The sequence below is a fragment of the Lonchura striata genome, chromosome 3 (genome assembly GCF_046129695.1).
Source record: "Lonchura striata isolate bLonStr1 chromosome 3, bLonStr1.mat, whole genome shotgun sequence".
Lineage (NCBI taxonomy): Eukaryota > Metazoa > Chordata > Aves > Passeriformes > Estrildidae > Lonchura > Lonchura striata.
Genome location: NC_134605.1, coordinates 68,931,339 through 68,944,884, shown reverse-complemented (window position 1 = coordinate 68,944,884; position 13,546 = coordinate 68,931,339). Strand labels below are relative to the sequence as shown.

The 13,546-nt window shown below is 42.4% G+C and overlaps 1 protein-coding gene across 1 annotated transcript in view; it reads right to left on the bottom strand.

Annotated features, from left to right (window-relative positions):
• Positions 1-12,875, bottom strand: part of LOC110483715 (D-aspartate oxidase) — a 46,102-nt gene extending 33,227 nt beyond the window's left edge. Inside the window, exon 1 of the mRNA XM_021553815.2 lies at positions 12,728-12,875. Coding sequence (XP_021409490.2) covers positions 12,728-12,777 — 50 coding nt within the window. The 5' untranslated portion in view covers positions 12,778-12,875. The remainder of the gene's footprint in view (positions 1-12,727) is intronic.
• Positions 12,876-13,546: the final 671 nt, after the last annotated feature.

Genomic DNA, 13,546 nt, shown 5'->3' with positions numbered 1-13,546 from the left:
TCACTTGGTATTTCTGAGAGAGAGGGAGAACGAAATAATTTCAAACTCTCATACACACCTCTTGAGTTTCCTGATCAGTTCTTGCAATACAAGAAATATCAGGATCATCATTTATCTTCATCTCAGTAAGTAGGAAAAATATATTTATGCCTTTTTTTTCTTTTTTCTTTTTTTTTTTTTTTTTTGTCAGAGAAGCTTCAGGGAGATAACAACATTTTAGGATAGAGTGTGAGAAGGTGGCATGAAACAATCCACTACACAAATTTTTACAAATTCAAAGCCCAACAGTATCACCTGGGCTACGACCAGGTCTTGTTAATCTCTGCTCTCACTACTCACTTGAGAGTTTTATCTTATTTCTTCCTGAACATTTCTTGTGATCATACTTCAATGACCATTTTGACAGACCCCTCCACTGTCAAATCTTTTTGTGGGTAAGTTTCTCATTAAATCTAATCTCTATGTCCCCTTTTCTAATATAAGACTATTATTAGCTTATAAAGCACCCTGGTACAATCTTGAATAAATCTTCCTTTTCTTTTATGACTTCATTGTACAGAATTCTCAGTTCTCCTCCTGTTACTGCCTACAACCATACAAACTAGAGTCTGTTACCCTTTCCTTTTCTTGGTGTCCTTTCTTTCCACCTCTGTATAAATCAATAAAGGATTCATTTTAAAGAAATATGTGTCATACAATATTTCACCCATCTTTTAAGGGTTTCACTTACAATTAGATATAGTTTATTCTTGTAAAAACATCCTTCCATTTCCAATGCTATGAAAATCTTATTCAGTTTCAACAAAGAAATCCACTCTGTAGCACCATTCTTTTTCTTACCTAATTTGCAGCATCCATGTTAAGCAAACATAATAAGTCAGAATATCAGATATACATTAACAGACATAATTTATGCTGGATATGACTTCATTGAAGAATAGGAAAATGGGTTTTTACAGCAAAATTACCGTGTTGAACAGAATTTTGCAGGCAGGATTGCACTGCAGATTTTAACCTCTACCTGCTCAATAAAAGAGCCAAGGAGCAGGCAGGGGGATAGGGAGGAATAAGGCCTGATGTGAAGTTAGAAAAGCATTTGGAAACACCAGAGTCTGAAGGCACTCTGCACCACGCTAACAGGCTGCTTCCCTGCCTTCAAAAACTATTTACTGCTGTCTCCAGTAAAATTCCACACTGGGCTGGCTAAGCTCTTCTCTTTATATACTCTGTATGTGCACATTTTTGTAGATACAAAACACAGAAAAACTACCCTGAAAGCCCTGTTTTTCTGTGAAGAAAAAACCCATTGCTGACTACAGCAGTGTTGTAACAGCATTCCCACTGATCCCAGATTATGAGCTTCTGGCAATCTCCTGTGGGTAGGAAGAGATTTTTTTCCCAGAAAGACCAGTGGTATAAATGTCAGGAAATTCCTTAACCTGTATAGTTACCAAAGAGGACTGAATCAGACCATTAGGGAAAACACAGGGAAAAAATGAAAAGTGTGTAGGGAGATGATTGTATAGGGATGTAGGAAGGTAACTGTGTAGGGATGGAAGGAGATGGGAGAATCCTAGAGGTTCATGGAATTTTGCTTTCCAGAGCAGCTGGAGATTAGGAACAAAGGCACAGGTCCAGCATCAGGGCAGACAGAGGGTTGCTGGAGCAGAGACTGGGGTGGCAGAGTGCTGAGCGAGGAGGAGCACAGAGACTCTGCCTCCTGTGTTGCCACCTGGGATGCCTCCCTTTGAAGCCCTGGGTACATGAGTTGTATCTCAGACGCTGTGCTGTGGCCATGTGGATGCCCTGGCCCGGTCTCAGAGCCCTGGGACGGGTCCCTGGGCCGTGGTCGTGCCATGGCCCAGCAGCCTCCGGCCTTTGCGGCAGCCCGGAGCAGCTCCCGGGACCTGTGCGTGGCCAGGAGGTCACAGAACAACATCTACAGGTCCTGCACTTCACTGACCTGTACTGGCACAGGGTAAAGTCCAGGCTGTCCTTGCTCCTCACTGTAAATTATTAACTTCTTCCCAAATTCTTAATTTAAGAACACCAAACCGACAAGGAAGTCCTTTATTACTGAGCTTTATTGTCTGCTCTCTGTTGCAGACAAGTATATACTATAATCCCTTTATTAACCACACCAAACTCAATGTTAAAAGTTAAATTTCCCTGAATAAAGAAATACTGTTGTTCATGCATTGAAATGGTAAGAAAATATCATTGCAGGAGCAAAAAACACTATTGAAATTCCCCAAAAGAAAGCAAATTCTGTGATTTATTTTCCAGGACTGATCTCAAAAAGGGCAGATTTTGGCAATAGGACTTTAGATACCAGTCATCTTCATATACACATAACAGATTATAGAGCATATATTGTTGCAAACAATCTAACCTCTTTTACAGATATGTTTTCCGTCCTAAAAACACCATTTTTTGCCATTTAAAAAAAGTTTTGTGAACATGATGACTGTCCTAAAAGGTATGATAATTTCTCTCAGTGTTTTTCCATCTCTTCAGTGACTTGCCATGGGAGATAATTATTTGGCAAGTACATTTTGTCACTCTTGCCAGGAGTGTCAAATATAGAAGTCAGGAAGACTTTATAGGTTACTGCTCCAGTATAGAGATGCTTAATGAATGCCAGAAGTCAAATGAGCCTAAAATTGTCTTCACAAAAGCAAGACACAACATGAAAACATTCCAGTCCCTCTAAAAATATTTGTGATATTTCTCCACAGTATATATTTTTTTTTCACTTTGCAGCTTATAGTAAAAAAAGATCTTTGCATTTTCTATTTCCTCTGCACAAGTTCAAAGATCAGGAAGAAAAACAACTGGTAATATAATGTCACTACCTGAATATGAGAAATACTGTTCCATAAAGACAATGAACTAGATCTCAGACCACTGTTGCTCTGGATGTAATCTCATGGCACAACAACTCTGTGGCACTGTAGCTACAAGATATTTTCTCCTTTCTCTTTTGCCACTGTTTATTCCCCCCTTGAGACCCAGTACACTCTAGCCTCAGCTGTGGTGGTATTTCTTTTGTGGACCATCTGTGAACTTTGTCTGGCAAACCGATCTGACTTGAATGAAAAAGCCAAAATAGATATTTAATTTTTAAAAATGAAACACAAACCAAATAAGCTAGACTAGTTTTTCAGCCTAATTTATATTACATCCATGCAAATTATCCACACCAGTCTATTTGGAAAGTCATCCATCTCACATACAAAAAATACTTGAAGTGCACATTGCCCCATATATTTTAGAGAATAAATCCCCAGCCTGAGAGTACTTTTAGCATTGTCAGTTATTGCAGTGTACAGCGGGGACAAGACTTGCTATTGGACACTAATTTTATGTTAAATAACATATGATTCTGATTTCCTTGTTTGTCCATCAAAAAGAGGAGAAATTACTGGATATTCATCAAAATCTAATATAAACATCTGAAATAATTTTGGTGTAGAATAGACTCACAAAACTGTTCTGTGATTAGCAGAATATTTCTACTACTCCACAGGCTTTACAAGAACTATTTTTACTGCTTGTTTTGTCAATGACCTCATCTGTAAGTTGCTTAAGTCAGAAAACACATTACATTTTTGTTGTGCAGTGTACACTCAACAGCATAAATTCAATGGAAAGAAATTTCCAGATATTTACTATTTCTGAAAGAGTTTCTGTTCAGTAACCACTTTAACCTCTGTATTTTATCCTGGGTTGATTGGGTTTTTGTTGTTTGTTTTTTTTTTCATGTGAGAAAAAACATTCAGCATTCTTTCCACTCTAAACCAAAAAGCTATGATGCACTTCCACATTTCTCTTTTGAGAGGAAAGGAACTGAATGTGACTCAAGACTATTTTTGCTGTGGTGCAGAGATGCAGATTTGGAAGCAGCCTTAAATATACAGCATGCACAGCCTTATTTGACTTATGGTGTCAAGAATAAACTTCCTTCCCTCCTAAGGTCAATTTGAACTATGCTGAGAGTCCCAGCCCACATGGTTATTGCCAGAATTTGTTTACAGAGGCAGAAGATGCTGTGTTTGATGTCCAGTTTAAACCTATCAACAGCACAGATGAAACAGGAATAAAGGAAACCAGAGAGATCAGGAGGACCTCAGGAATTAAATGTTATAATCATTGACAACAATGTATACATCAATGAGTAGTCACCAAACATCAGACACCAAACCATTCTTACATTTAAAACTGATTCTCTAAAGAATTCACTTCTATTTCATTAAACTTATGCACATTTGCCTTTGATTCAAGACAAGTTCAGCATTTGTTGACCAGAGTCAAGAAGAAAAATACAGTGGCTGCTTACTATGGACTTGGTATGACAGATGAAGGAAGTCACATCAGCATGAAAATAAAGAAACAGAGCTACAGAATTAAGGGCCATACTTAAATATATATATATATTTTGAAACCTAATAGAACAGTTCTACAGTTCTTCATTTTGACTATTTAGGTCAGGCACATAAGGTTCCTGTCATCACCTGTGCCAAAATAATAAATATTGCTGGGTTTCAACAGTTGAGTAGCACAGCTTTCACCTATGGACAGACACGCACAGCTGAAAGGGAGCTGCTGCTAAAGGTGCCCCAGAGTTTCTTGTGCCCCCCTGCCAAGGGTGGCTGCCCCAGGGGAGAGCCAGCCAGAAGATGGTGTGATCACTCCAGCCCAGTGCCCAACCTTCTTATTCACATAGCAGTGAAACTGGGAAAGACACAGAGGCTCTGGATTTGTACTCAAGCAACCACGGTACACATAAACATTCCACTCAACTTTCCTGGGAAAGCAACCTCTGATTAAGGGGGAGCACACCACTGGGAGCAACAGCAATTCCAACAATGGAGTCAGTATTTTTTTATTCTCGTTACCCACTTGCCCTTTCTGCTATACATGGGTTAAGGACATATGCCAGGTCATTTAATTAAGAAAGAACATGACCATGCAGTTTTTAAGCAATTTAGCTTTGTTTTGGAATAATTTGGACTAATGTTACACACAGCAGAGTGGTTACACTTGAACAGTAGTAACACTTCAGGCTCTATACTTGGAAGTTTCTATTCCAGGAATGGCATTTCTATAAACATCTACCATTTAGAAAATTAGTATGTACTCTGCATGATGTATCACTAGCATTACTTGTCACAGGGAAAGCTCAATTCCAGTTTCTCTGGTAACACTGTTTTCTTTTGGTTAGCCTCTTTTTCATGGACAAATCCAAATTAGGTATTTCATTCCCTTCCACACTGTACCGTTTCCATCAGGTTACGTAAGCAAATAATTTCACATCATAATCTATAAGGTGTCTAATAGAATTTCAGTGTTTTTATTGCAATTCCATCTAATTATAGACATAGGCAGTACTTCATGTATAGACAGTTACATTTCATTCTTTCTTTCCCATTTAAGAAATAGGACACTTTCTGCTGGTTGCATTGCTGACACAATGGACTAACTGTGCCCAAACTAGCTTATATTTATTTTATCTTTTTTTTTCCTTTCTATAATCCTGAAAGAAAACTAACTGGTTGTTATACTAATTACATTCTTACTCCTCTGTTATTCTATTTGCATATTTATTCTGCAAAACCTTAAATCTGTTGCAGCTGACAGGACAAACACATGAACTAAATATCTACTTCTGAGTGGTGAAAACTGCCTATTCTGAAGCAATGAGCAATCTATTTTTTAAAGATTAATTCACAAAATAATTAAGCCTTACAGTTCTCACAGTTATATTATGCCTTTTAAGAACTCTTTCTTTGTTGATGTTTCCCATTCATAGTCACACCCAAGAAGATTTGAAAACAGACAACTCATTTTCAGTAAAAATTCTGCTTAAATTCTCTTCACATCCTGCCACATATTGTTAAGCATACTACCCAAGGTTTTAAATTTTTATACTTGAAATTTAATTCCTTCCTGGAAAATGATTATAAAATTACTAATTCTTACAGGGTTTTGGAAGTTCTCAAAGAAAAGTGTAAAACAAGTGGGGAGTCTGAGTAATTAATTTAAGAACACTGGACATCACTTTCCTAGGGAAAGTGTAGCTGTTCCTGTACCTATGAGTATCTTCTGAGTTTTCAGTTAGAAATAATATGGAATATTAGCTCCATGGATCAAAGCATGTTTGAATAATTTCTATAAATACTCGAGAGAATTGTCATAGAATTTTGACTTGCTCCATCCTATAAATCTTCCTTAATATTAGCAGTGATTTTATCCATAACATTACTTTTGCAGCCTTGAATTTGGTTAAGGTAATTTAGTCTATTTCTATGAGCTACATAAAGCAGTTTATACTAGATAATGTGTCATTTTACTCTCTCCGGCTCCACTTGCAACTCTTACAATGTACTTTGTTAATTCTGGCATTCACCATAGTGACTCTTTATCAAAAGCAAAACCAAAAAGTTGAGGTAGATGCCTCTGCTTTATTAGCTTTTTTTGAATATTTCATTAAAAAATATATAGCTACCTCAGCTGATATCTTCTCTGGCTTGCTATTTTTTCCATATTTCTGAAAAGTTGAGGATCTCAAGCTCTTGTTCAGCTGCTGGAGTTTTGTGCCTCAAATTATCTTAAGTATAAAACATCAGCAGGGTATGTATCTCAGTACCATCCTTGTGTATAGCAAAATGGTGGACAGAAATTGTCACAGAATGTGATAAAGGCTCCTGGGGCCTTCCAAAAAGTCCCTAAATTTAAAGCTGTTTTCAGCTTGCATGATTTTACTTCCTGCAATAAATGCAAACTTTCCATGAGTAAGGCCTTTAATAAAAATTTCCTTCCAACTTAGAGATACCTCAGTATTGCTGAAAATCATCACTATTGTAAGAAAATTACTGATATAGCTTTTATAGGAATGGAATCCCTGTCCTAGGCATTGTATTACAGGGAACACACTGTCCAGTGCCCTACATATTTCACATTCATTCACACCATAATATTTTAAGATGAAAGAATTGATCATCAGCTCCTTGACATGTGTGATAACTGCCTTATGCTGCCATAACTGTGTCTCTGCTACAGCTTGGTTTAGAAGCCACCCTGGGGTGTTGGCAACATTTCAGAGGTGAATCTCAGCTGTCTGGTTTACAAATCATAATTCATTTATCAGCTTTAAGTTTCAGTGTTGCTCACACTGCAGGTTGTAGCCTTAGAGAAGAAATGGATAGTGCAGGTGCGATTTCCTCCCACTTTTTATTTAGTCACCTTTCTATTATGGCAATCTACTTTTTCATCTGCTTCTCTTACTATAATCTACTTTTTCAAGTCAGAAACAGGCAGGCACCTCCAGGGTGAGGATGCCAGCACGTTCTGTGGCAGAACACTTTGGTCTGTGCAGCTCTTGCTTTAGACTGCCCCCAGTATGACCTGGATCCCAGCAAATGCTGTTAGAACCTCCTGCAGACCATGCTGCTGGTACACTGCCACCATTATCCTGGAGCACTTGCCAGTATCCAGCTTTGGTTCTGAGTCTTGAGAAAATTTCCACTTTTGCCTAGTCAGGCATAGATAATAAGGCCTTTGTTTAGGCTGCTAGAGTTTGCTCTCTGAAAACACATGGGCTGTCTCGGTGCTCCAAAGCTATTATGATGCCTTTCAACCAACAAGGTTAAGTACTATTTGCAAAATCCCTCCTACACAGACACAATAAAAAAAAAGAGGGGAAAAAAGAAATGCTGCCAAGTCCCCCTGTTTCATCCTATGAACATCTGAAATAAGCACAGGCTGACTCAGATGTTATAATATAGCATAGTTGTAAGAATGCTTATGAAACATTTCTGTCAAACACCACCCCTGACTAGGAGCCAAAGGAGGACTTAGATATGAGATTCTTCTGACTGACAGCTGTCCACTGGTACATTTTGAAAACTGAATGACAGATATATTGCAATAAACTTTTCCACTGCATAAGGTAGCACATGGTGGAAAAAAGGATTTTTTAAAAAAAACAATCTCCAAATCATGACACTTTGTTCACCTTCAGCAAACTACTCAAAGGTTAAGCAGAAATTCACATTATATGTTTAAAAATATTTAGTGCAGAATGTACTAAGTACTAAATGTATTAGTATTTGAGAAAAATCTTGTAATGCTTCCACTTTTTAAATTAAAACTTGACTGTTTAAATGCTGAATATGAATACAGTGGCCTGCTTCTCCATACTAATTTGAAATCTGAAAAATTTGAAAAAGAAAAAACAATTTCTTTCCATATCTAACAAGCACACTTCTCCACTTGAAAAATATATTTTTGCTGATAAAGAACCTTTCAAGGTATCTGTAAAACACACGAGTGTCAAAAATCATTGTTTGAAAGTGTTCTTTTTTTCTTTTTGTGAAAAAAAGAGGTGAGCACAATCTTTGAGATACTTGGGGCTCCTTCTTAATTGACACAAAACAAGAATTTCTGGAAGCAAAATGTACACAGCACAATTTGCAGATGTAATCTGATCACAAGAGCTTTGAGCTGTGAAATAAGAGAGAGGATAAGGGCAACAGCATGAAAAGAGGAGCCTGGAAAATGTCCAAGATGTGAAAAGAAGACAATGTTCGGTGTAGAGCTTTAGAAGCACACCAAAGCTCTGCAAAGTAGGGAGAAGAAAAACAGTGTTAGCACCAGACACTTAAATATTGCTACCATGGCACTGAGCAGCAGTCAGCAGAAATCCAATACAAAGAATTTCTACAAAAGTCAAGCAAGTTTTTTAGCTAAGCAGACTCTCTCATATCTTTATAAACACTAGAACTGTTCCAGGGTAATAAAGAGACATTGAAACTGTTTGTATGTGTATTAATGTCTACTAAATCCCTTGTTTGGCTGGAACAGGTGATTGTTCTATCCAAACAGGCAGCCTGTCCTGCTTCCCTCCTCCTCACAATAGCCATTGCTAATCTTCAGTTTGCTTGCTTCTAAAGTCCAAACAGTAGCAACCCCACAACTCCAGCAAAATTTCATAAAAGACAACAATGCAAAGATGTCAAAACCTGAATAAATACATAAATATCTCAGTAAAGATAAATAGCAGTAATTTTTAATTTATTAGATAGTCTAGCTGCTAGTAAAATGTATTCTTTATAAAACCAATATCTGAAAATCTAGGTAATATACTCAACTTTGTAAAAAACAGAATATTTCAAAAGAAGAGACAATCTTTTAAAAAAATATTATGGAAATACTTCGTTACAAAATCTGGAAATAGTGCCAGTGACACCCAATCTTCCTCTCTCTCCCCGACAATTTTCACCACCTGCTTTTAGCTCAAGTATAAGCCAAGATTTGAAAACTGTTAATCACAAGGAAAACGCTGCACATCATGTAAGCTGCATCTCAGAGCTACCAGACGTTCCAGCTGGGAAATCAAATCCTTACGCTCATCCACACTTACCAGAAGGGGCACCTCCCCAGATCTCTCTTTAGACACTCATTCCTGATTAGATCATGTCTCCACTCAGCACACTGCCATGGTGCAGATGAAAGAGACAGAATACATAGCCTGTTTCTCACCAGCAACCACATATGTACGTTTTGTGTCCTGCTGGCAGATTAAAGACACTGAAGTTATCAAAAGCCCTTTAGTTTACCTGGGAATTAGACATGCAGGCAGTGTGAACCATCTCCCAAGGCTCACCTACCCACTATGCCCACACTTTGCTACCAACCTTATGCCCACTGGTCATGCCTCCCCTTTCCCAGCACAGGGCCTGCCAGGGACAGCCAGTGTCTGACTGCACCTGACTTTACCTGATGGGCCCCTGAGAGGGTTTTTGGACTCGGAGTGGGTGGGCAGAGAGGGGCTGAGGCAGGGGGTTGAGAGGGAGAGCCCATAGGTGCAGTCTGGCAGGATCAGCTGCATGGAGAAGGGCGCAGTTCGCTGCAGGTACATCGGGAGCTTTAGGTCTTGGCAACCCTTTAGTGATGAGGCCATCTGAGTCAGACAGCACTATTTGTCTGTCACCCAATCTCTGCAATAGTGACCAGTGATCTCATGCTCCACAGACTCAAGAACAATGTTTAAATGTTTAAAACAACCTGCTTGAATTTATAGGACACAGATGCTACCCATGCCCAAATTCGAACAGAGGCATAAAGTCTTCCTTTAATGGCATAGGCTACAGGAACCATGACATGTCTATGGTTGTTCATGCATGTCTCAAGACCCTATTAAGAACAATGGCATCACTGAGGCTTGTGAAAGAGAGCTCAAACAGAAAGCAAAAATATTGTCAGCATCCATGTGAATGTCAATTCTGTAAAATTCACAACCTTAATCAATTAATATTATTAATATTATCTGTATATCAATAACTTATATATAGCTATAATATATATAATACAGCTATATATACAGCTATATATACAGCTATAGCTGTCTTATATATAAGATGCATGCACACTATCTCTGTATTTATGTATGTATGAACAGCTGCTCATTCTCTACTGCATCTGTCAGATTTTAAGAAAAATCAAAACAGTCTCAAAATACTAACAGTCGTGCTTGGATTGGTCAGAAACTGACTGTGTCAAATCTATAGAATCTATATATAGTGCATAAGTTATATGGGCCTTATGGGAACTGCCTGAACTGAAGAAATGAACCACTGATTATCTCTCAGTGCCAGAATGCTGCAAACTGAACAGAACTAACTCGATGGTTACAGTTATGAACAACTTTTCAAATGAAATAGGATAATTTATCTATTACTATCAAGGTATTTAAAAAGATTTTACGATATTTTTAAATAGCTCCACCCACCATAAGCTTCTATTATACTTACTGTTATACTATACCACTAGTGTGACCTTTGAAATCTCAAACAGCCATAAGTCTAACAGGACTATGCAAATTTTGGTAGCTTGCATCTCATCTAAAAGCTCCTAAACTTAAAGCAGCTCTTATTGAACTGCATCTCAAACAATCTGGTCCCTAGATGTCAGGTTCTGTAGAATTGGTCTCCTTTTAACTGCAAGTAGTTTTGAAAACTTTATCTAAAGTATTCATAAATGTTCTCAAGTAGGAAAACTACTCCAGTAATTAAAAATAACTATTTTTGGGTTATTTCAGTATTCAGTGTCAAGTGCTTGATTTCCACAAAGATCACAAAATAGAAAAACAACAGCAAAAAAAAAAAAAAAAAAAAAAGAAAAACAGCAGCAAAATCAACTGATTGCTAGGGCTTCTCTCCTAGTTCACACAGAACAAGGTATTTTTGTGGCTGACCCAGAATTGATAACAACTGAGATTTGTTCAGATACACGTGCCTGTAAGTCACAGCCTAGTCGAATATCTAATTTAAGCACAGGTGCCACTTAAGCCAGAAAACTTCTTTCCATCCTAACCATCTGAAGAGGCTATTGATACCCACCACTACTGCTTGCATATGATATTAAGAGCCTCTCCTGCTGCAGTTCAGGCACTTCAACCATTACAAGGAGCTCCCAGGCTTTGTCCAAAATGCTGCCCCTGCCTGCCCCTGAGAGAAGACCAACACTGTGGGTTAGGCTGGCTCACTGGTCACGGAGATAGAAAGCACAACACTGCAATTTAACAGATTGAACTCATAGCCAAATTGTGGCACATGGGTCTATTCCAGCCATCTGCTCTGAGGAGCGTGTGCCTGCAAAACCCATGATGATCAGCACATCATGGAAATGCAGGAGAGAGCTCACTGTGAGGATGTGCACCCATTAGCCTTAATATTCATATCCTCTAAAACTTAATTTCCTTGCCTAACATTTCTTCTCCATTACCTGCCATAAGCAGTCTCAGATACCAGCCTTGCATCCAAAGCTACAGAAGCACATAAACACACACACACGCCATGTCTGTGCATCCATCCAACAAACCCAGGCCTCTGTACACACACACTCCCCACAAGCACAAGGCACATCAAAGGAAACTCGCCACCAGGCACACATCATTTACCGTACAGGTAAACCCTTGCTGATAAGGATACACGCACATGCTCTGCCTGTAACACAGACAACAAACCCAGCCTCGATAAAAAAAACATCACCTCTTGCACTTAACAACCCTGCGTCCCTAAGCAGAGCAGCCTGAGTGTCACACAGTGCTCCCCTGCATGCTGCTTGTGCCCTTCTGTCCCTCTGTCACCCCTGCAGTGTGCACGCTGTTCCAGACCCTGAGGCCGTGTGTGTTTGTGTCTCTGTGTGTCTGTGTGTGTGTGTTCACACGTGCAAGAAAAGTGTGAGTTTTAAGCGTCTGGGAGTGCATGGCCATGACGGGGTGGCTGTCCGCACGTGGTGCCGGCAGGTCTCCGAGGCCATGTGGGATCGGCGCTGTGGTGCCCGTGCGAGCGCGGCACACGCAGGGATGCGCTGCGCGGTCCGAGCGAGCACACGCGTGGAGCGCTGCGCCTGTGTGGAAAAGCGCATGTTGCGGGGGGAGTGTCGAGTGCTGCCAACGCAAGCAGCAGTGCCTGTCAGTTTCGCGTGAGCTCACACAGCGCGGTGCCGCGTGTCATTTTCTGCGTGCGTGTGACAGTCCCCTGAGTGCCGGTGCGGCGGCCGGCGCGTGTCCGGGTGAGCGCCCCGCAGCCTGCGCGATGCACACGGGCGCACGGTGCCGTCTCCCCCGGGGCAGCTGCGACACCCGGCCAGCGCGGGCAGCCATCAGCGCCGGACGGGGATGTGCGGGCGCGACAGCCGCGTGCGCGGGGCACCGCAGTACCTGCCGAAATGTCCCAGGGAGTCGAAGAGCCGCTCGGAGCTGAGAGCCATGGCGGGGCGGCCGCAAGCCGGGAGCCTCGGCGTCGCTGTCCCGGCGCTGCGGGGAAGAGGCACTGTCCCGTCCCGTCCCGTCCCGTCCGTCCCCACCCCGCCCCCGGCGACCGCCCGGCCCCGGCGCCCCGCCCGCCGCGAGGGGAAGGGCGGGCGGGAACGGCGGGCGGGAGTAACGGGCGCGTCCGGCCCGAACCGGGAGCCGGGCCCGGCGGCGGGACCCGGGAGCCGCACCCGGGAGCCGCACCCGGGAGCCGAACCCGGCGGCGGGACCCGGGAGCCGGACCCGGGAGCGGGACCCGGGAGCGGGACCCGGGAGCGGGACCCGGGAGCCGGACCCGGGAGCCGCACCCGGGAGCCGAACCCGGGAGCCGAACCCGGGAGCCGGACCCGGGAGCGGGACCCGGGAGCCGCACCCGGGAGCCGAACCCGGCGGCGGGACCCGGGAGCCGGACCCGGGAGCCGGACCCGGGAGCCGCACCCGGGAGCCGAACCCGGGAGCCGAACCCGGGAGCCGGACCCGGGAGCGGGACCCGGGAGCCGCACCCGGGAGCGGGACCCGGGAGCCGGACCCGGGAGCGGGACCCGGGAGCGGGACCCGGGAGCCGGACCCGGGAGCCGGACCCGGGAGCCGGACCCGGGAGCCGGACCCGGGAGCCGCACCTGGCGGCGGGACCCGGGAGCCGCACCCGGGAGCCGGACCCGGGAGCGGGACCCGGGAGCGGGACCCGGGAGCCGGACCCGGGAACCGGACCCGGGAGCCGGACCC